The sequence below is a fragment of the Armigeres subalbatus genome, chromosome 3 (assembly GCF_024139115.2).
Source record: "Armigeres subalbatus isolate Guangzhou_Male chromosome 3, GZ_Asu_2, whole genome shotgun sequence".
Classification (NCBI taxonomy): Eukaryota; Metazoa; Arthropoda; class Insecta; order Diptera; family Culicidae; genus Armigeres; species Armigeres subalbatus.
In genome coordinates this window covers 35,263,839-35,288,279 of record NC_085141.1, presented here as the reverse complement: position 1 = coordinate 35,288,279, position 24,441 = coordinate 35,263,839, and the positions used below count along the sequence as shown (strand labels likewise).

Genomic DNA, 24,441 nt, shown 5'->3' with positions numbered 1-24,441 from the left:
ATTGTTTTTGATTTATCCCATAAGAAGCAAATAAATTATCATATACAATTATTTATACAGTTATCTGATTATAAACATCTTGTTTCATGCATTCATGTTCTGCTGCAGAACCAATCAATTTCTTATCTAAACGGTATAATTCGATGGCATCCACATCTGCTGATTTCTCCATCAGATCTTGAAAAATTGCTTTAAATTCTGATCAATTTGCGTAATTAATTTTGGAATTAATTCTCTTAATGGCCTTCAGTGACGAACAGTTTGACGAATTTACTTTATTTTTGATCATGAGAATAAGCTCTTCTACAGATATGAAAAAAACTGTATAGTTCCTCGAATAAAGAAAATATTTGATTTGATATAATATAATATTTGATATAAGATTTGCATTTTTGCAGATTCACTATTGCGGTAAAACTTCCAAGTTGTTCTGTAACATTAAGCAAAGTGATCGCATAACAGTAGCACTAAAAACTCTGTCGCCGGTATAAAGTGTATACCATTTGACCGAAGTTCATCTAGCCCAAAGTTATTTGGTTCGAAATGTCATTTAGTCGACAGTCGTACCCTTTTTTAAATATTTTCCCATGGAACTTTCGAAGAACTTCTTATGGACAATGCAAAAAATTTCCGTTAGAAACTTAAAAGAAATTCTTCCGAAAAATGTTCCGTTGGAATACCGAACAGATTTCCGTGAAAATTTAAAAATTTCACTTAAAAAATAAAGAATTTTAGTGGAACGTGTCTACTCATCTGTAAAAACGAAATTCCCTGATTTTTCCAAAAAAAAAAATTTTCAGGTACCTACCTGGATACCTGGTTGGCTACAGCGTCGATACACCTACGCCTGGCGTATTTTAGAGCTCCATAATCGTTGGTCTTGGGTGATGTTCCTCCAGTTCCGTTACGTTTAGGGTCCCCAGGTCCGAATCCACCGCGTGCAGCCAGCGTGTTCGTGGCCTTCCACGGCCTCTATCTATTTCTCAGTTGATTATTGTTTTCGCTATTCTTTCTTCTGACATTCGGACTAAGTGACCAGCCCAGATCCGCTCCACCTCTTTCAACGTCCATGATTCATGTCCACAAAGTTTTGTATAGTTTTGCAAATTTCGTTTCCGTCCTAACCTGGTTGCGTTATCCGTAAAAAGCCCTATTCGCAGCAGCATTACGTCTTTTCACTTCACGGGAATTGTCACACGTCACAAGCGTTCCAAGGTGAACAAATTCGTCAACAACTTCAAACACATCCCCATCAAGCACTACCTCAGCACCAACACCACTAGGTCTTCCTCTATCCACAGACAAACAGACATAACACATTGAACATTCACTCATCAAATTCATCGTCGTTTAAACACTAACGACATCTGTTGATTTCGGTTAGCTGGGCAAATCACGAGCCAGATGGCGGTTTTTGAGCAAACGTCAAACTAGAGCGAATCCGATGTGCGCACCACGAGTGATCGATTGGCCAACTAATGATTATTCGAATTGACAAGTAAATCAATGAAGGATGGGAATTTTACGAGTGTTATGCCTGTTTGTCTGTGCTCTATCTCTACCTGCCACCATGTAGAGTAGAGTGGGGCAAGAGTACGCACTTAGTTTTCAATCGATCATGTGGCCCTTATAAAGCAAGCTTCTGCATATCAAATCTGTGTCGATGATTCATATACTCTTCCTTTATGTTACCCAGTGGAAAAAATATTGAAATTATTGAGATTCGTTTTAGTAGAACCCTTATTGCAAGACAAGTTAAAAACGCACTCTTACCCCACCGGTGGGGTAAAAGTGCGCATTAGGTGGGGTAAGAGTACGCATTTATCCAATCATGTGCTTTAAGTATATATTTACACAAATAAGAGTTAATTACATTTAATTGATGTTTAATGAGCATATATTAAGGAATGTTTAAAGATTACGCAACTTTTAAAGGGGTAGGGGGTCCTAAAAATGTGCACTTTCATACGAAAAACCATTGTTTTTTATATATACAAAAAACTACAGAGGTAAAAATATATATCAGGTTTCGCGTGGCGTATACAAAGGCATTTTCCTTAAAGAAAGTCCACCAATCACGTAACGTAAAATTTGGCTATTTCATCACCCCTCCCCCTATCTTACACTATTTGTGTGAATCCTCTAAAAAATATATGGATCGTCACACATCTTGCAACCCCTCCCAGCTAAACGTTGCGTAATTTATGAATGTTTCTTTTGATTAAATGAAATTATCATTTAGATGAAATTGTGTTTTCGTACAATGTTTAGGTGTACAACAAGTCCTAATACAATTTCATTATTTCGCTTCAGTGCTTTGTTCGCTAAATCCTTTCTAACACCGAATTACTTCAACTTATCCTAAAAACTTGTGATAATTTCGAATTCTGTCCCTTTTTTCTTAGTTGTGGATCTTTACGCTTTGGAAGAAGTCTTATTTCGACCGGAGATACGGGTTTGACATCATCATTTAAAAATTCATATGCGTACTCTTGCCCCACCGGCTCCTGCGTACTTTTACCCCACAGTCCCAAAAATTATTCAAGTAATGGTTTTGACTTCTTGGAAAACCAACCGGATTGGTGTTCTGTACCATAAAGTATTCTATACAATAGGTTATCGAAATGGTATAATGTTCACCTGATTGAACGTATATATGGCAATGAAATACTAGTTGCGGCAATCCAATTATTTTTAGCAAAATGACCAAAAAATTATCTAACCCCATATCTCCCTTGTTGTTTATTCAAATCGTTTACAATTACATATGATAATAGTTGGCCAGAATACCTGTCAAACTGATGCAGTGCTGCTAGTTTATCTTTTTTTATTACTTCAAAAAATCGAAAACGTACTCTTACCCCACGCGCACTCTTGCCCCACTCTACTCTACTATGTCTTGGTAGAGTTAATGGTTGAGCCTATCCTCGCTGTCTCTCTCTTCAATGGGACACTACTGCTCTGCGATCGATTCCAATGTGGTCGACATCGTCCGTAAAGCTCAGGAGCATATGCATTGAGCAACCTTGAGATGATAGTGCCGTTCAACTGCACCCCAGATCTCCTAATAGCGCCCCCGAGTGAAATGTTGAACAATGAATTCGAAAGTGCATCACCCTGCTTCAATCCGTCTAAGGTCACAAACGAGGTTGACACTTCGTCTGCAATCCGAAAACTTGATATCGAGCCATCTAGCGGTTGCAAGTATCAGTATCATCAGTTTCGCCGGAAAACCATGTTCGAAAGTTATCTGCCACAGCTCATTTCTTTTCGCTGAATCGTACGCTGCTTTGAAATCAATGAACAGATGGTGAGTCTGCAAGCTGTACTCCCGGAATTTATCAAGGATCATCCGCAGGCTAAACATCTGATCCATTGTTGATCGGCCATCACGAAAAGCTGCCTGGTATTCGCCGACGACAAACTCCTCAAGCGGTCTCAGTCCGTCAAACAGGATACGCGACAGGATTTTGACGCCGAGTTCAGAAGGGGAATCCCTCTGAAATTGGCACACTCTAGTTTGTGCCCTTTCTTATAGATTGGGCATATGAGGCCATCCAACCAGCCGGCAAGCAGTTCTTCATCCTCCCATATTTTCTGAATAATGTGGTGGATTGATTGATGCAGCTGCTCACTTCCGTGTTTGAGAAGCTCGTCCGGGATCTTGTCCTTCCCAGCAGCTTTACTGTTTTTCACCTCGTTTAGAGCATTCTTTACCTCGTCCAGCGTTGGTGGTTCCACAGCTTGACCATCGCCGACTATGTCCATCCTGCTCCTTAATACACCATTATTCTCACCGTTCAACAAATCTTCGAAGTGCTCCTTCCACCTGGTTACCACCATAGTTTTGTCTGTCAGCAAATTCCCCTCTCGGTCATTGCACATGGCGGGCACTGGCGCAGTATTATGCCGCGCGCCATTGACAGTTGCGTAAAACCTCCGCATATCGTTTCTATCCGTGTTCTCCTGCGCTTCTTCACTCTCTTCGTGTTGTCTTTTTTCTGCGGTGGATTCGTTTCTCTTCTGCCCTTGCTACACCATACCACTGGCACTCCTCATCAAACCAACCATTTCATTGGCGTCGCTGTGCAGTGCCCAGCACTTCCTGCGCTGTTGTAATCACAGCTTCGTTGATATATTTCCACAATCTGTTGACGTCGGTGGCATCTCCTATCCGCTCGTCCAGCTTCTGGTGGTTCAGCAACTCCTTCAACTGACCAGCGTGTGAGGGTGAGATTTAATATAAATTGGGCAATCCACTCTGAGCGTGCATTGATGACAGACATGTAAATATCATCCGTATAACGGTTCGGTTGCCAACATTGACTAGTGAATAGCATTCCATGACTTTGCCTCTTTCCTTGTCAGGCACGCCCGGAGTTGCACGCTCGAGAAGACAGCACGCAAGTGATCAAATCAACGGATAGCTCGTTCGGCGGAATTAGGCCACACATTTGGCGATCCTGCCAGGTTGTTCCTGGTTGGAAATTATTGTTCTGTAAGTATCCTGTGGGCGTGATTGGGAGGTTTTTTTTCTTCGGTTTCAACTTGTGATGTCGAAGACACTCTGGAAGAGCGTCGGATTGAATAATTTTCTCATCGGTTTCGACTTGTGATGTCGAAGAAGCTCTGGAAGAGCGTCGAATGGAATGATTTGCTCTTCGGTTTTGGTCTGGATTGAATTCATTGGATTGAAAAATGTGTTGTTTCTGAACGGTTTCGACTTAAAAAGTCGAAGGCGCTCTGAAAGAGTGCCAGCATAAGTGATTTATTTTCTCATCGGTTGTGATATGTGATGTGATAAGCTGCTGCGGTAGAGCACCGGATAGAATGATTTGCCCATCAGTTTTGGCATGTGACGTCGAAGACGCTCTGGAAGAGCGCTAAAATAATCTATTTGTTTTCTTATCGGTTTGACCTCAACGTGTTTAAATATCGAAAAAAAACTCTGAAGTAGCGTCGAAGCATACACGGAAGAAATAAACTACCCAATAGTGAGTTTAATTCACCCAACCTCGAACATCCGTACGGGAAGCCAAAATTGAGTAAGTAGGGTCGAAGTAGTTTGCCTTTACTCCTATGTTAAAAAAGTACCCAACGGAAAATTTATTTACCCAAATATAAGTTTAATTATCTCAATTTCGACCTCAGGTAATAAAACTCAAAATTGGCTTCCCGTATTGAACTGGCGTCGTTGGATTGTTTGGCTCTTTTGTTTTTGACAACAAAAGAAAGAGTGGATGAAAGAGAACAGAAAAAATAACTCAGAAGTAAGTTTAAAAATACTCAATTTCGGGTCCTTTTTTTCTTCCGTGTATGATTCGTTTTCTCATCGGTTTCCACTTGTAATGTCGAAGGTACCAGATTGAATGATTTGTTGTTTTGAATTGCAATACAATATAGATGGAGGATCATGAACATAAAAAAAAGTTGACAGTTCAGAAGGCTCAGAAAAAAGGCTGGATTAATTTGTTTAGTAAATATGGACTTGCGTATGGATTGGAAAATCGTATCAAACGTAGGATTGAAATATTTGAATTAGGATGATTTTGAATATGGGAATTGAGTACGGATATTGGATACTGAATTGTAAAATTAAATTTGGCTGTAATGTAAAAAAAAATGCGTGATAAAAAAATGATGTCAATAGATGATTTATGAAAATCGCAATTCAATGTTTTTTTTCTCTTTTTTGATGAGAGAAGAAGGGGAATGTGAAGGTGAGATTTAATAGAAATTGGGCAATCCACTCTGAGCGTGCATTGATGACAGACATGTAAATATCATCCGTATAACGGTTCGGTTGCCAACATCGACTAGTGAATAGCAGGCCATGACTTTGCTTCTTTCCTTGTCGGGCACGCCCGGAGTTGCACGCTCGAGAAGACAGCACACAAGCGATCAAATCAACGGATAGCTCATTCGGCGGAATTAGGCCACACAAAGCGTTGGATATTGAAACACATTGTTCTGTTATTTCGTGAATCCGTGACGCTGGAGTGGCGCGCCCGAATTTTTGCAACTACAAGGTAGTGATCCGAGTCGATGTTCGGACCTCTGAAGGACTTTACATCTATAACATCCGAGAAATGTCGTCCGTCGACCAGCACGTGGTCTATCTGTGAGCAAGTGTCTCCACTCGGATGTTGCCAGGTGTGTTTGCGGATATTCTTACGTGCGAAGTAGGTACTGCTTATTGCCATCCCTCTAGCAGCAGCAAAGGTTACAAGTCGCAGACCATTATCGTTGGTAGTGGAATGAAGGCTTTCCGTACCAATGACAGGGCGAAAGAAACTTTCTTTTCCGATCTGCGAATTTGCATCCCCGATGACAATCTTTACATTGTGTGTTGGGCACCCTCCATATGCCTTATCAAGGCTTTCATAGAACTCATCCTTCACGTCATCAGGCTTATCGTTCGTTGGGGCATAGATGCTGATCAGCGGATAACACGCTTCATCCGATCACCATGAAGCCAATCCCTCGTTCTGCTCTGTCACCGCCGCTATAGTAGATGTGATACTTAAATGAAGTGCTCGCTATGGGATCCACTGCCCGGAATTCACGATCTCCAGTTCTGGGTCACCGTATTTCCTGGATTGCTGCCACACTCACACCGACTTTCTGCAGCTCACGAGCCAGGAGCACAACACGTGCGAGTTCATTCAAAGTTCTCACATTCCAAGATCCGACTTTCCAATCGTTGTTCTTTATTCGTTGCCGTCGAATCAATCCGTAGGCTCTGCTTTTGCCTTTCTTGGTAACAGGTGCAGTTTTTTCAGGTACTCTACAGTAATTTTCAGGTAAGAAAAACGTGCTATATACAGATTTAAGCAGCAAAATAATCAATCCAAACAAGTAAATATTGCGAAACATGTTTTTCAAAAGAATCTGTTGGTGGTCTCACAACATTTTTCCTCCTTTTCTTTTTCTTCTTATTGGCAACATTACATCTCCCACTAGGATATTGCCGCCTCTCAGCTTAGTGTTCATTAAGCACTTCCACAGTTGTTAACTCCGAGGTTGCCATTTTTGCATTCATATATCATGAGGCTAGCACGATGATACATTCATATGTCCAGGGAAGTCGAAAATTTCCTGCACCTGATCGGGAATTGAATCCAGCCACCTTCCGCATGCTTTATAGCACTGACTCGTAAATTATTTGAAAAAAAAATCTTTAGGAAATGCCTCCAAGAATTCTATCGCAGGTTCATCCAGAAATTGCATCAATCATTCAATCGAAAATTCCTTCAGGTATTCCTTCGGAACTTCCTCTAGAATTTCCCTTGTCATAAGACGAGTTAATACAATCCCATTGAATTCCACCACTTAATTGTATCTTGACAGATACGTATTTCGACCTCAACAGTAAGGCCGTCTTCAGTGTCTCGTACTTGACTCGACTTTCATTAAGACTTTCTTTTCTCGACTTTCATTAAGACTTTCATTCATCCAGAATTTCATTAAGAAAACCTCCTTTGTGAAGTACTTTGGAGATTTCTTCAGATGTTCTTTTAAAATTTTATCAAACGATTTAAATTCGGTAATTTTCTCCGGGGAATTTAAGTAAACGTAGTAAATAATTGTTACGGAATGTTTTTGGGACTTTCTCCGGGAATTCCTTTAGATCTTCGTACGAATATTCTTTCAGAAAATCATTTGACGATTCCTTTGTAAATTCTTTAACGAGTTTCTTTAGAACATTCCTCGAAGTGTTTAAAGAATTCCTTTAAAAATTCGTTGGGAAATACAGGCAAAATTTTAAACGGCAAAATATTTTTAATAATTACAGCGTCACTAGCGATTTAGTACTATATGTTCTACTGTAAATACATTCGGAAAATGCTTCGGATTTCTTTTAATTCCTTAGGGGTTTTTCAGAAATTCATTCGAAAATTTATTTACGAAAACTTAAGAAAACACCTTAAGGAATTGTTCCGGATATTCCTACGAAAATTCCGGAGATTCCTTTACGAATTGCTTTGAAAATTTTAATGAATTCCTTCAGGAGATTATTTCCGGTAACATCTCCGGAAAATTTTTCGGACATTTCTAGAGAGTGTCTTTTTGCATCTCTTCTACAAATTCCTTTGAACCTTCGACAATTCGTTTAAGATTTCCATAGTAATTTTCGAAATTCTCTCGGGAATCTATTCATAAATTTATTTTGGAATCCTTCTGAGGGATTCTTTAAAAAACGAGCAATGGGTAATGTTTTCAACATAACCGCGAGTAGACGTAGGACTTTTATAAACGTAACGTATTTACATTTAACTTCTAACTTTTGGATCTATGGAGTTTGATTATAGTGTTGATATTGGAAACGACAACTTCCATGCTGTGTAGAATTATTAGCAATTTGTTTATTCAAAACTTCTGGAAATAAAACTAATAATTAAATACATAATTAGAGTTGCTTTGTTTCTAACTATTAAGCTCTTATTTACTCAAGCAAATGTAGGGCATTTATCGATTTCTTATTGATGATAGTATTTGAAATTTAAAAATTCAGAGATTTTCTGACCTGGGCAAAATGGGTTATTTCAGAGGAACTGTCCCGTTTTCCAAACAAAGAAAAGCAGCACCAATTTCGTTGCTTCTTTTTGCTAACATGCGTGCTTACTGTTGAAAAAATCACAACAAGAAGAAACCAGTCAAGGAGCAGTAACCCTACCAAAATAGAGGAGGTACTGCTAATACATCAACGAAAAATTATTTAATGTTTTTATTCCAAACTCCGAGTCTACGTCAAGTTTAATATTCATTTTCTCAGGAAATGAAAAACAAAGCATAAGATAAAGTTTACTTAAATATTCTTCTGGAAATTTTTTTGCAGACTTTTTTAAAACATTTACATGTAATACAGCGAAATTTTCAATCGAAAATGGATATTAACACTATTACTGATTGTGCATAGAGGTGTGCGCCGGTTCGATATTCGTCGGCGGCAGCGTTTGACAGAATTTTGGTCGGCGGCGGCGGCGGCGGCGTGAATCGGCGAGGCGATTTTTTTATTACGTTTCTAAAGAATTTTTTTAAACATTTTTTCGGAATGCTTTCAAGATTTTTATTTTCAAAGAAAGAATCTTTTGAATTTCGCATGAAAAATTTAATGAACTTCTCCATAAAATTCTATAAGTTTCTCTTAAATCTGGAAATTATTTTCGAATTTTCCACGGGAACTACTTTGAAGTTTCGAGAAATCTTTGGAATTACCAAGGGAAGCTCTTCAGAATTCCTAAATAAAATTGTTCGAAATTTCAACATAAAATTCGTCGCAATTTACATGAGAAACTTCAGAATTTCCACGAAAAATTCACTTGTCATAAGACGAGTTAGTACAATCCCAGTCGAGTCAAGTACGAGACACTGAAGACGACCTTACTGTTGAGGTCGAAAAACGTATCTGTCAAGGTACAATTGAGTGGTGGAATTAAATGGGAATGAGAAAATAGTCAACAATTTTTTTGGACTTCTAACAGGAAGTTTTTTGTACAATAAACGTTCGATAACTGGAAGTCATTTGACTACAATGCTACGGAAATTCGAAAGTTACAACAGTTTTGCAGTTATCGGACAGCTGAACTTCAATACGATTTCAAAGTCGCTGATAGCTGCACAATCAGGTGCACTTCTGTTGCATCGGATGTCGTCTGACAATCATTTGACGTCTAGAATGCGTCGCAGTTATCGAACCGCCTGTGCCAACAGAAACGAAAACATGTTGCAGTTATCGAACGACTTGTGTATTGTCCATAAGAAATTCTTGGGAAATTCTATTGGGCAAAAGCGACATACGACCGAATTGGTAATTTGGCCGAAAAAGCTGTTTGCCCTAATAGGTCGTTTGGCCGAAATGATCGTTTGACCGAAAAGGTCATCAGCCCGAAAATGCCGTTTGGTCGAAATGGTCGTTTGACAGAATGGGCTATTTGGCCAAAAATATCGTTTGGGCCAACAGGTCATACTGCCAAATGTCAATAACTGAACGGGTTATTTATTTATTTGTTTGAGTCTTCGAAAATATAAACAAAATCGTACAGACTGGCAACTTAAATATTAATCTTAGATCTAAACACATTTTTCGACATAGTAAAATCAAACAAGTGGTACACATCATTAAAACGTTGACAACACACATCTAGTGGATTATTTTGTCCATAAAGAGTCCGATGCGCTGCACGACGAAAGAAATCAAATCGCCTGGTTATCCTTTCTGGGGCGTTGAACCGAAGCTTTCCCAAGAGTTCAGAACAGTCGATATTGCCTTGGAGCAGGTCAAAAATCAGCAAACGTTGGAGAAACTCACGTCGCTGTTGTAGCGTTGGTAAATTAATCAAGGCACATCGTTGTTGGTACGGTGGAAGAAACTCACGTGTGCGCCACGGTAGGTGTCGAAGTGCATATCGTATGAAAACCTTCTGGACTCGTTCCAGACGATCGATTTGCACGGCGTGATACGGGGCCCAGATAGTAACAGTAACAGTATTTAATTAAAAATATATATCCGTTTGGCCTAATGACCGAAATTTCGTAACATCTCTACTTTTTAAGTCAGTATCGACTAAAAAGCCAGAAGTCATCTAACCAAAGCCCATTAAGCCGAATTGAAGCAAACTGTTATCAGGTCGAAAATGGTTTGACCGAATGCGACATACAGCTGAAAAACCCAAATCCACCTGCTTTTCTCGCATTTAGTTAAGACACCAACCTTATATAAGGTTCATATGGTCCGATGCAGTGTTGTCCTACACTCAGTGCGAAAAAATCTGCTCTTTGATTTTGCATTTGATTTTTCCATCTAAACGATTTTATAGTCTTAACTAAGTAAGTGTAACTAATAGAAGGATATTTGTATTTTCTAAATGTCATGTCAAACTATCAAAAAAATGCACACAGGAGCGCGCACGCTGGAAATACACTCCAGTGAAAACACTCCAGTGTATTTTCAGTGCGCGCGCTTCTGAGGCTCTGGTGTGCATTTTTTCAATAGTTTGACATGACATTTAGAAAATTCAAATATCACTCTATTAGTTACACTTACTTAGCTAAGATTATAAAATCGTTTAGATGGACTAAAATCAAAGAGCAGATTTTTTTGCACTGAGTGTAGGACAACACTGGTCCGATGTACCATTTTCTTCATAACTTTTAAACGCAATGAGCGATCGTTATAAAATTCAATAGTGATCAACAAGGTCCCCTGTCGAATGAAACTTGTTGCGAGAAAATCGGTTGAGGATTACTGTACGAAAAGTTGTCTAATGTTTTTATAGCTTTTGTGCGCACACATACACACACATACATACACACGAACAGACACACATGGGCTGGCAAAAAATCATTTAACCGAATAGATCATTTGACCGAAAATGCCGTTTGATATGAATAGTCATTGGTCATTTGGCCCGGAAATGTCCTTTCTGCAAATCTATCCTTTCGTCCAAACGGCATTTTCAAATGACCTATTTAGCTAAACGCCATTTTGGTAAAATGATAAATTCAGCCGTACGACACTTTTCAAAGAATGTTACAAAGAGGACATTTTTGGGCCAAATAGCTCTTTCTGCCAAATGACAACCCCACATCGCATAATAATGCACGTTTAAAATCGTTTAGCGATCCAAATTTCATCAAAATCGCATTGTGGTGCACAAATAATAAGTTTATTTATAAATTTTCCTGCACAGTAGAATATTTTACGAATTTATTCCAGTTTCATTTGTGACATCGCATATTCCAGCAAACAAACTCAAATGAAATTGGATTAAGTATCTGTCAAGCAGAGCTTGTTATCGCAATGAATAACAAGGAAACTCGTTTAAAAATCGTGTCATTACCGTGCACCGTCGGATAAGAAATATACATATATCGCCTCCACTGTTGTACGAAAAAAGCGTTTTCGCGACTGGTATATGATTAAATTTGTGCACTTAGCAGGGGTTGAATCCTAAACAAAATGAACAAGTCTTACACTTATCATCTCTGTATACATAAACGATATGTAGCATACCGCGAGAAACTTTTTTCGCAAGCTGTCATGATAGAGAACTGATCCGGGATACTATACCCCATGATAAATTTCCTAAAGAAAGCTCCAAATGTGGGGATCACTGGCTCTGATGATGCATTTCAACTTGTTCAACACAGCTGTGCAGTAATCAACACGAAATGAGCGAAAACAAAGCGAGGATCATCATTTTTCTGTGGGGCTTCCTATCCTGTTTTTTCCCACTTGTATAAATTTGTTATCCTGGCTTGTTATGATTAGAGATGTCGTAAATTAATCGATTACTTCGATAAATCGATTAATCGTTGTAATAATCGATTAATTTTGAATCGATCATTACCTAACGATTAATCGATTCAATAATCGAGAGAGATCGAGAGTAATCGATTTGTTACTAATCGATTAATCAGGATTTTACGACATCATAAGGATGTCGCAAATTAATTGATTACTTCGATTAATCGATTCATCGTTGTAATAATCGATTAATTTTGAATCGATTATTATCCAACGATCAATCGATTCAATAATCGACAGGAATCGAGAGTAATCGATTAGTTACTAATCGATTAATCGGGATTTTACGACATCTCTAGTTATGATTCGGAACAGTTTTTGCCTCTCTTTTATCGTTGTTCGTTATCTATTGAGAGCGATTTCTGCAAACCCTGGCACTTAGGCATCGCATAACAAAAAAACAATTCTGGGAATTCTTACCGAAAGACGTTTTTGATCAGATGATCTATTCGGTTAAATGACTTTTTCGGCCGAACGGCATTTTTAGCCAAATGACCTGTTAGGGCAAACAACTTTTTACAAATGCGGCCAAAAGTTCTTTTTCGCTGTACGTCGATTTCGGTCAAACCAGTATTAACCTGATAACAGTTTCCGTTAAACTTTCAGTTTTGCTAAATGGTACTTAGCTGGAAGTCTTTTGGTCTTAAGGCCAGTATCGACTTAAAAGTGAAGAAGCTACGGAATTTAGTTCAATGGTCAATTGACGAAAAGGCCATTTGGATAAACGAGCGGTTATTTTTGACAATATTACCCGTTCAGTTAAATGGCCCATTCTGCCAAAAATCCATTTCGGCTAAATGGCATTTTCGGCGAACGATCGATTCGGCCAGACCAAACGTAGACGGCTTTTCAGCCAAATTACCAGTTTACCGCGCAAGAATTTCTTATCGAAAATAGAAAAAAAAATTCTGCAGTAATCCAAAAAATCCTTCAAAATTCTGGAAAAACTTGAAGAATTTTCTGGGGAAGCTCATAAAATGTTTGAGGCGAAAAAAAAATCTCCCGTTAATGTCTTGAAAATATCCAAAATGACCAATTCAGCTGAATGATACTTTCGATCGAATGTCCATTTCGGTCAAATGGCCCTTTCGACCAAACCACTATTTCGGCCAAAGGGCATTTTCGGCTATTAAGCTTTTCGACGTTTTTTTTTCAGTCAGTTTTTTATTCAGTCATATTTTTCAGAGCATATACAAAACATATTTTGATTTTGACATCAAAATGATTTATAATTTGTTTTCAAATATGAATCATTATGATTGAGTACATATTTTTATCTCATTTTGCTGTATATTACTAAATAGAATGGCAGGACATCAAAATGTGTACTTATTTGGTTATCAGAAACCAGTATCAAAATTAGTTTTGGATATCAAATTAAGTGAACATAATCGGCGTGAAAAATAGCGGCGTGGAAAATTTAAAACCGACGGCGAGCCGATGCAAAAATGTCGGCGGAGGCGGCGTGGCGCAGCGGCGCACACCTCTAATTGTGCATCGTTAATTGCTAATGCCTTCTGCGAATTAATGAAAGTGGAACTTCCGAAGGAATTCCTGGTGGAACTTCCAGACGAATTCCTGATGGAACTTTCGGACGAATTCCTGGTGGAACTTCCTGAGGAATTTCTGGAGAAACTTCCAGAGGAATTGCTGAAGGAACTTCTGGAGGAATTTCTGGAGAAACTTCCAGAGGACTTCCTGAAAGAACTTTCGGAAGAATTTTTGGAGGAAATTCCGAAGGAATTCCTGGAGGCGTTTCCGAATATGTTTTTGGGGGAAATTCCGGAGGAACTTCTGGAGTTACTTCCTGAAGAATTCTCAGAGGAACTTACAGAATTCCTAGAGGAACCTCCAGAGGAATTCCTGGAGGAACTTCCGGAGGAATACCTGGAGGAACTTCCGGAGGAATTCCTAAAGGAACTTCCAGAAGAATTCCTAAAGGAACTTCTGGACGAGCTTCCGGAAGAACTTCTAGAGTAGCTATCTGAGGAACTTCCGGAGGAATTCCTGGTGAAAATTCCGGAGGAATTCCTAGAGTAACTCAGTTTTCGGAGTGGCTTTCAGTCGTAAATAATAGCGTTGACAATTTTATTTTATCGCCGACGTCTCGATCCGGGGATGGGATGTAATCACCCATCCTCTGGCTGCAAAACACCCCCTATAGTGTGTGACAAAATTAGTGTCGGAAAGTGTTCGAAGTGGATAATATTTTGTCCAATGAGGCCTGAAACAATTTCCACTTATCAAGTGACGAACGTAGCGGTGATTGACAAATTGACTGCCATGAAGAAGATCTCATCTCCGGATCGAAACGTCGGCGATGAAATAAAATTGTCAACGCCATTATTCACGACTGAAAGCCACTACAAAAATTACAGTTTTTCGGAGGAATTCTTGAAGCAACTTCCGGAGGAATTCCTGAAGGACTTTCTGTAGGTCCTTCCCCCGAACTTCCGGAGGAATTCGTGGAGGAACTTCTAGTGGAGTTCCAGAAGGATATTCAACTGGGTCCTCAAGAAGAATTCTCGGAAAAACTTTTGGAGGTATTCCTGGAGGAACTAGCGACCAATTGATCCAAACTTCAGCACAGCTGAAAAACCCAGAACATTTGGTTCGGGTATTACTGTGTTTCAAATCATACACGTGTGCTTCCTAGAACAGCTGGTGTGCGTATATCTAAGTTTCAAATCTTACGCGTGGAATCTTCGGACTTGTATGGACTTGACTTAATGATTTGAGATAGTTGTCGCGCGCAGTTGACTTGGTAGACCAATTGATCTTATCTCCATAACAGTTTGGAAAACATAGAACATCTGGTTAGGATATAACTGAGTCTACTGACTTTTATAGACATGACTGGTCGGTTTCGGATAGTTATCGAGCGCAGTTGACCTGGTAGACCAAATATTCCAAACTCCAGATCAGATTCCAGAGCCTAGAACATCTGGTTTGGGTATAGCTGAGCTGCAAATTATACGCGTGGGCTCTACGGACTTGTATGGACATGACTGGTCGATTTCGGGTAGCTATCGAGCGCAGTTGACGTGGTAGACCATTTGATTCAAACTCTACAACACACTGGAGAGCCTAGAACATCTGGTTTGGGTATATCTGAGCTGCAAATTATACGCGTGGGCTCTTAGGACTTGAATGGACATGACTGGTCGATTTCGGATAGCTATCGAGCGCAGTTGACCTGGTAGACCAATTGATTCATACTCCAGACCATATTGGACATCCATGAACATCTGGTTTGGGTATATCTGAGCTGCAAATCATACGCGTGGCCTTTTAGGACTTGAATGGACATGACTGGTCAATTTCGGATAGCTATCGAGCGCAGTTGACCTGGTATACCAATTGATCCAAACTCCAGAACAGTTTGGAGAACCGAGAGCATCGGGTTTAGGCAAAACAGAGTGAAATATCGTACAAATGGCCTTTACGAACCGGAATGGACATAACGGGTTTCCATTGGCACGGGTTTTCTTAGTTTTCTTCGGCAAAATTTGCAAATAATCTTTCATCAGTTATAGAGGTCATTTTGGAGTCGCTAGGGATGTCCAGAAGAAACATATTGTTCACACATAGTATAGTCAATGCTAGAATAGTGTTATAAAACATTTTTGGAACCTGTAAGTGTTGTTCACACTGAAATATGTCATGTAAAGTAAATTTTACTATATTTTGAAAAAAACATTCTTACTCACGCCCCTCTAGGGAACAATGAACATCCCTAGAAACATAACTCTCCAGTATGGTGAAACTAGATGAGATGGGTAAGACATCCGTAAAAGAATTGTGGAAATCGGTCCAAAGACGACTGAGAACCAGCTGTTTGAAAATTTAGTTCCCATGATTTTCTGATCACGGTATTCGGCGTTTTAATATTAATTGATTAGTTTTGTTTTCATCGATTAAACTACACACTATACACGGCAAACCGTTTACCAAAACGAACCCTGCACAGATAGAAAAATCCACTGAAATTTACGCTAAAAATCATGCACATAATTGGAACGCCAGTATTAGCGTAATTCCACACGGGATATAGCCCAAATGTATACAATTTTTGACGTGAATCGTCAATATTGCGTACAAATTGTAAGCAATCTTGTTAGGAAGAGGACCATTTCAGCGTAGAATAGCGTAAATTTCTGCATGTTGACTTTTACGCGCTGTTTATTTTTCATTATTTCTTTCTGTGTGCCACACTTCCTACCCCATATATCCAACATCCCAGTGGTTTCTCGTGGAAGTGGAGATGACTCGTCGGCTTCTATCAAAGCGAGTATCATGTCAACATTCTCCTACCCCTTCCTTAATTGAACTGCATTCGGACACGGCCGGCGCTGGTATTGCTTATTTTTGGGTAACCAGTTCTTACTCATTGAAGATGGTGTTAGTCCCAAACATCATCTGTTGGTTCTCTGTGTAATTACAGCTGACCTGGTCAATCATGCTCATGCTCGTGCCTCCAAGAATTCTATCGCAAAGTCTAAAACAAAAATTCTTCTAGAACGTTTTAAAAAAAATCGTCACGCCGATTCACGCCGCAGCCGGTCAAAATGGCCTTCGGCGTGACGCCGAAAACGCTGCTGCTGCTAATCAAAATTCTGTCAAACCCCTGCCAACTCTAATTTGGCCAAATGTCTTATTCGGCCAAATGTTCTATTCGGCCAAATGTCCTATTCGGTCAAATGTCTAATTCGACCAAATGTCCTATTCGGGCAAATGTCCTATTCGGCCAAATGTAATGTTCGGCCATTTGACCTATTCGGCCAAATGACTTTCGGCCAAACGACCCTTCCCCGTTTTAGTGCCGCTCTTTGCAAATGTAAAACAGAGAACAAGGGATGCTCTAAAACGAAGATAGATCCGAGTCCGATGGCGGATAGGACCATGCTGTCTTAAATGGAGGTCATTTGATGTACCAAACAAGCCAAACCGCCGTGTTGAAAAAGCTGACCAGTTTGTTTTGATGCAAAAACCCAACAAATCATGCGACTCATGAACAATTAAATTGAGCATTCCTAGCAACCCCATAGAAACCGAATTATGGAACATACTGTACAAAAACTTGCTAGCCATCAGCCAACTCGCCAACTGTCACTTTAACTTTCCCCCCTACTTCCCTCACCCCTGAGTGACTGTGACTGCTTAGACCGTACCTAGTGATGTTGACTCCTTTGGACAGCCATGAGCATTTTATTTGAACATCCCTACCACGATACATCTATTTCATTATTATATTTAAGCAACTTTGAATTGAATCCCGCATCAATGTCACTAAATTTTTAAATTAGTTTTTGAATCAAAATCTTGGGTTCTCGTGTAGCATTAATAAAAGTCCCCAATTCCGAGTAATCTTTAAGAAATTCTTAAGAATATTCCACATTAACATAAACATATCGAACAGTTTTGATGATATTTTGGTCATGATTATTGATTCAAATGAGTCGTGATTCAACGTGGCAATTTTTCTGATGGCGACTAACCGACAACTCTGAGTTTTATTTTCGCAGCGCTACTATTGGCTCATACAGTTTTTTTGTTCCTTAAGAGTGACCCATGTAAAGAAACATAATCAAAATCATTTGATATACGTAGAAGTAATCAAACTTGATTGACAGCACTGCTAGACGACGTGCATCAATTCGAGGACAACCCTGAACAACAGTATTCTTGCAGCATTTGTGTATAGCAGAAAATAATTAAAGTCTAGTCGAAAACACCCTACTTTCCCAACCTAAACTGTTTAACGATGGTTCACACACTTTTCATCTCCACCACGAAACAATGATGCATTATACAAAAAGCCTTTCAAAACGCGAGCAAAACAATAATCTTCGCACTTGACCGTGATCCCCCTTCATCGCTCTGCCTTATAATCACGTGCTACAACAAGCGAGACAGAAAAATGCTGAAAACGCGATAATTAAATTCCCACCTCCAAGAAAAATTCATCCACCCCGACTGATGAGATCATTTCTTTCGCTTTCTTCTCACTTTCAGACGCATCGGCCCGGGTGGAGAAATGACCCGTCGTGTGACGACCCGTGCTTAACCACCTTCCCCCGTTTGGTGTCTTTCATTTTAAAAGCTGCATTTTTAAAATAAAAGAGCCTCCCTGCATCCGGCCTAATCCCAACTATTACGAGCAAGTACCGAACCCGGAAAAGCATACCGAAAATCGTAAAACTTCGTTGCGAAACAAAGGCAATTGTTTCCTGCCACCTACCGTTCCGGAGTTGTCCAGCGGAGTGGTTCGAAATTTGCAATTACAATTGCGCAACGGAGATGACTTGCAGCAGAATGCGGTTTCTAGTGATGTCGATGGTGGTGGTGTGGCTGGCCGTCGTGACCCAGGCCAACAACCAAACCGAGGCACCAGCAGTGCCGACTGAAGAGCAGCGGCCCGTGGCGGCCGCCCTGTACGGGTCCGATGCGGAACTGAAAGGCAACGACGATGGTTACGACTTCTTCTCCATCGATCAGCTCTTCATGAACAACCCGCAGTATGCTAAACTGCTCAGTGATCTCCAATCGCATACGATCGGTAGCAATTGGAGGCGGAAAAGAGATGTCGAGAATGATGAACCGACGGCGGAAGTACCCGTCGAGACGTCTGAGGAGACAAGTCCGACATCGCCAGTTGCCGAAGTTACCGAAGTGACCAAGGATATGAAAGAGGCGACCAAGGAAACAAGCGAAACAGCCGAAACCATCGAAGGCCGCACGACTCCACTGAAAGCTACCAGTCCGCTTTCCACGACCACGTCCAGTTCGTTCGGGTTCTCCGGATCAACCGAGCGTTCTACCCACGAAGAACCGACTAGTGCGGCCCCTGTTCGCAGTAGTACCCCTCGGAGACTGCTGCACAAGGGCACCAAAAATAAGAACAAAAACTCCAGCACCAAGATCAGCCAGAACAAGCAAGATATTCCCAGCACCCTGACCGCCACCAACGTCAACAAGTTCACGGTGACAAATTCCCCGTCGGCTACGTCACCATTTTCATCTTCCTCATCCTCGTCGACTTCCGCGTCATCCGGTACGGTCACCTCGACCCTGACCACCAATCCGGCTAGCAGTAGTAGCAACATGGCAGTCGCCGCCGCCGCTGTGGCAAACGCAACCAACGGAAGTAACAACAAAGATAAGGTAGGTAGAGGGCAAAACAAAATCCCTGTGGTAATTCAAAACAGTTTTCCGCGGACATTTGGAACTAACACGGAAGTTTTTTTTTCCAAATATAACTTCATTTTTTTTACTAACCCCCTATATTTTTCCATAAACATTTTGCTCTAAATGTAAAATCTTACAATAGAGAGGGAAATATCTCCAAAATGTCCGTATTATTTGAAATATAGTTTTTAAATTCTTCAATACAGAGAATTTCAGCTCCTTCAGCTCCTGAGAAGAAGACACACGACGGTGTTAACTTGGACAGATCCTGCAGCACAGCATAGGAAGATTGTTTTAAAATGCTTATGATAAATAATAGACAAAATGTAATTAGAATCTGATTGATGTATGATACGGAAAAAGTTCCGAACTGTTTGATAGATACATGTTTGGAAAACACAAAAAAAGTATAAGCTTCCAAATATTATGTAATTCAGAACTTTTTCCGTATCGTACATCAATCAGATTTTAATTACAATTTTTCTACAATTTGTTATAAGCATTTAAAAAACAATCTTCCCATGCTGTGATGTAGGTTCTGTCAAGGTTAACACCGTCGTGTGTCTTCTTCTTATTTTTACTTGGATTCGTCTATAAATTGGCATCAAGTTTTTGAGGAAAAAAGCTCTCGAGAAATAATACAATTATATGACAATTCAAGACAAAATTTTCAAAACGACTTATCTGCTTTTGTAAACAAAGATTCAAACGACAATTTGACGAATCTGATAGCTCTCCCACGCAAACCAACACCGTCAACAGGTAGCGGAATCCTTCCTTTACCTATTGATGGTGTTGGTTTGCGTGGGAGAGCTATCAGATTCGTCGAATCGTCGTTTGAATCTTTGTTTACAAAAGCAGATAAGTCGTTTTGAAAATTTTGTCTTGAATTAACAACACTGCTTGTTTGCATTCATACAGTGTTGCCAAAATATTCTCAAGTTCATAACTCTGCCGCGGAGGCCAGATGGCTTGTCCCAGTATTTTATTTTTTCGGGTATGAAGTCTCTTTAAATAAAATTTTCAATGGGACTTTTTCGCATTCCCAAAAGTTCACTTTTACTCGTGAAAGATGCCTTCGGCAAGCACCACTCGCCAATTATAGACTCTGAACCTTTGCGCGGGAAGCCTCACTATTTTGATTGTGGTGCTATAGATTGCGCGACGATTGCGCGTTCAATTCAGATCGTGTAAAAATCGGCTTCCTGCTTCGTTGGGCTAAAGGTTCCCCCAAACACACGCGATGCGACAGTCGCGACGCGATTCTATCGCTTGGCGACAGCGATTCTGTCGCCGTTGATATGGAAACGTAAATAGAACATTGCCTGCAGCGACCCAACGATAAAATCGCGGCGACTAGTTGTCGCCGTCGCAACGATGAAATCGCTTAGGTCTGGGGGAGCCTTAAAACACAAGCACTGTTATTAGAATCGTTCCATTTAATTTGTTACCTTCTGCTGAACTGAACCTGTACTGGACCATGTGGCGATGACGTTTGAGGTGACTCGCAAAGCAGCATCATACGAAACGAATTCAGATGCAAGAAGGTGATAATTTGATCACCTTAACGGACTCCGCCAGCTGTGTAGCTCGTGCCGATAACGGTTCGCGATTGCATCATCACCCACCATCATCGCATCGCCATCGAGACATTGGCACCGGAGAAAGCGGTCGTTGGAAATCAGTATGGATACAAAAGGTCGCATACCGATGGTGGATCCTTCTAGGACGGTTATAAATGTGATTTGTTCTTGGTAGAAGTTGTGTTGTTGATAAGCGGGTACAACTAACTGATCACTGTAGCTAGTGTTGTGCTGAATCATTATCAGATGATAATGATTACAATTTTCATGTGAAAACTTTTCACGTGAAAACAGTAGGCGACAACTTCTCAAATTTTGTACTCAAGCGATAATCACCACAGAATATTCATTCAAGCATTAAACTTTACTAATATCAACTAATTGTCAACAGTTAAGCTTTGAAAGTATTTTTTATAAATTTCTATGGTATTTAAAATGTCTTTTCTCAAAATTTGATGAAGATTGAATGATAATTGCACCTTGTGCATCATGTCAAACCAATGTCAAACAAATTTGTTTTTTTTTTATTTGCTTGTAAAATGTATGGCGAAAACATTATTTTGTTCATCCTGATTTTTAACTATGAGCACGCAATCGCACGCATAATGAATTGGGCTTATTGCAAAGCTTATTTCCATATCTTTTTGAGGATATGATGAGCGTTTTGCGCAGATGCCGAGTTTTCTCTGAATCGAATGAAACTTGGTGGGTCTAAAGATATGGTATTTCTAAGCCACTCTGCAAACTAAGAGTGAAATCAGGAGTGATTCAGTTTCATTCCAAATTTTCGACCACTATTCTAGTTTGAATCTGGAGCCAAATAGAACAAATTCGCTAGTTTCCCCAGCAGTGTTCTATTCTATACATATTTTTCAAATTTTCAATTAAATGAAATCATCATGTTGGCACCAAGAAAGGCGCCGTAATTGCAAAGTGGATTGATCCGAAGATAAAATGACGCATTCATACACCAAAACAATGAATCGCCTGCTTTGAGCGTGCTTACAGCGGCACACTAGGAGTTAACTTTCGGAAATCAGTATGGCGAAAAGCATCTAAGGTTTAATATCTCGAAAATAAGCAACTCAATCGAAAAAATATTTGGTAGGCGTAGTAGCAGACACCTTCCTACATAACTGTTACCAAATAGATTTTCGTGAAAAGCTCCTGCTGTTGAGAAAACCCGCGTTAGATGTCTTTCGCCATACAAATTTCTGGCGGTTAACTTATGCTGGCTATTTTGCGCATATACGATAGCGCCTGGATGTGATAGCGGCGAGTAGAAAATCAGCCCCTGCCAATAATTCATTGGAAAATATTTGAATCTCGTGATTCAATCGTGGTTCAAATCTGCAGAAAATAGAACGGAGCGTTATACCAGTTTTATTTTTTTGACATTTGACTGGTATAAAAAATGAATCTAGAACAGCTGCTGGGAAAATGAATGTTCCAGATTCATCTTCAAACTGACAGCCCCGAACGATTTGAATCACTGCTGATTTTACCCTAATAAGGGTGAAATCAGGAGTGATTCAGTTTCATTCTAAATTTTCGACCACTATTCTAGTTTGAATCTGGAGCAAAATAGAACAAATAATTGAAATCATTATGTTACTGCCAAGAAAGGTGCTGGAATTGCAAAGTGGATTGATCCGTAGATAAAATGACGCATCCATACACCAAAACAATTGAAAAATATTTGAATCTCGTGATTCAATCGTGGTTCAAATCTGCAGAAAATAGAACGGAGCGTTATACCAGTTTTATTTTTTTGACAGTTGACTGGTATAAAAACTGAATCTAGAACAGCTGCTGGGAAAATTAATGTTTCAGATTCATATTCAAACTGACAGCCCCGAACGATTTGAATCACTGCTGATTTTACTCTAAGTTTTTCAAAAATTGTCAAGAGTAACATTTGATGACGGCCTAGTTTGTTTTCCTTGATTTTTTTTAAACCAATGTTACTCTAAAATGACAAGACGTACAGTGGAGTGTTGTATGGCGGACTGTCGTCAAAATCCCAGAAGTTTTTTGGAAAAATGTTCCAAAAATAAAAAAAACGATTTCTACACTGAAATTGGTTTTAAAATTTAAAATGTTATAAAACCTCATTTCAGAAATCGATGAAATTTGTTATGCAGATAGGTATTTCAATTATCTAACTTTTCTGGGAATAATGTTCCTGTTCCTGGAATAATCGAATAATGTTTTTAACAAAAACTTGTTTCATGTCCATATTGAGTGAACATTTATCAGTGTGTTTTATGCCTAAAGCGCCAAATATAGGTTCAGCAGCCTATCATCAACCAACGACGCATTTCGGACGTATAAAAATTTATTTAGAAAGCAATTTTGCATAATCTAACATTAATGTGAACCAACATTTGAAAAGGGCGTATATTTTCCTAGATTTCTTATAACAAACTAGCTGACCCGGCGTACTTTGTCTCGTCAAAAATTGATCAATTTTTTGTGGCCAAAAAAAGATATAACAGGTTACATTGTAGTGTATTACCTAATCGTTGTCTGTATTTTACAGATGGGCCATTCCATATGAAGTGACCGAGAAAAAATTCAAACGTGCAATCGACTTTCTTAGAATTAAATGAAATTTTGACCAATTGTTTATGTATGGGTTATACCCCAAAATCCCAAATTTCATAGTGATTGAACCTCCCCACGATTAATACGACCATCCTCCTTTTCGGACAAATGTATGAAACCCATCATTTTTATTTGTTAATATCTCTGCAGCTGTGAGGTCTATAATCAATCTAAGGTAACCATTCGAAAAAAGATTTTTCAAAGAATTTATAAAAAAATATTTTTTAATGTGCAGTGTTGCCAAATGAACAATTTTTAAGTTTTTGTTCGAAACATGCATTTTTTACCCAATGAGTATATTTTGATTTGAAAAATGACCTCACCAACGTGTTCTTTGGCCAGTTTTACATTGGAAACGCTTGAAACCCCGAGGTATTATGTTCCGATTTTGAGATACAGGATTATAAAAATGAAAAGTCCTTTTTTCACTGTGAATATTTTTATATATTTTTGAATATTTTTACTAATCTGCGAACATACACACACATTCGCATTGACACATACACACATACACAGCTCGATTGGTTGCTCCCCCACTTTCCTCATCGCGATTGGAATTTATATGAAGATTAGTATGGATTTTTTTTTGCATTTTTGCTCCTAGAGGCTTTATTTTATTGTTAATTTAATCATCTCACTTAATACATCACCATATAGTTTGAACGATGCCGAAAGAGTTTGCTGAAGAATAAGCATTGCTGGAAATATTACAACGCTTCGTAGATTGATTGTTTCTGCCAGCACTATCTGGTG

General features: G+C 39.4%; 1 protein-coding gene across 2 annotated transcripts in view; it reads left to right on the top strand.

The window, feature by feature from the left end:
* Nucleotides 1-24,441, top strand: part of LOC134220044 (uncharacterized) — a 587,564-nt gene that overhangs the window by 62,268 nt on the left and 500,855 nt on the right. For both annotated transcript variants that reach the window (XM_062698986.1, XM_062698987.1), the window contains one exon: nucleotides 18,326-19,474. In XM_062698986.1, the coding sequence (XP_062554970.1) occupies nucleotides 18,611-19,474 (864 nt within the window). In that variant the 5' untranslated portion in view covers nucleotides 18,326-18,610. The remainder of the gene's footprint in view (nucleotides 1-18,325; nucleotides 19,475-24,441) is intronic.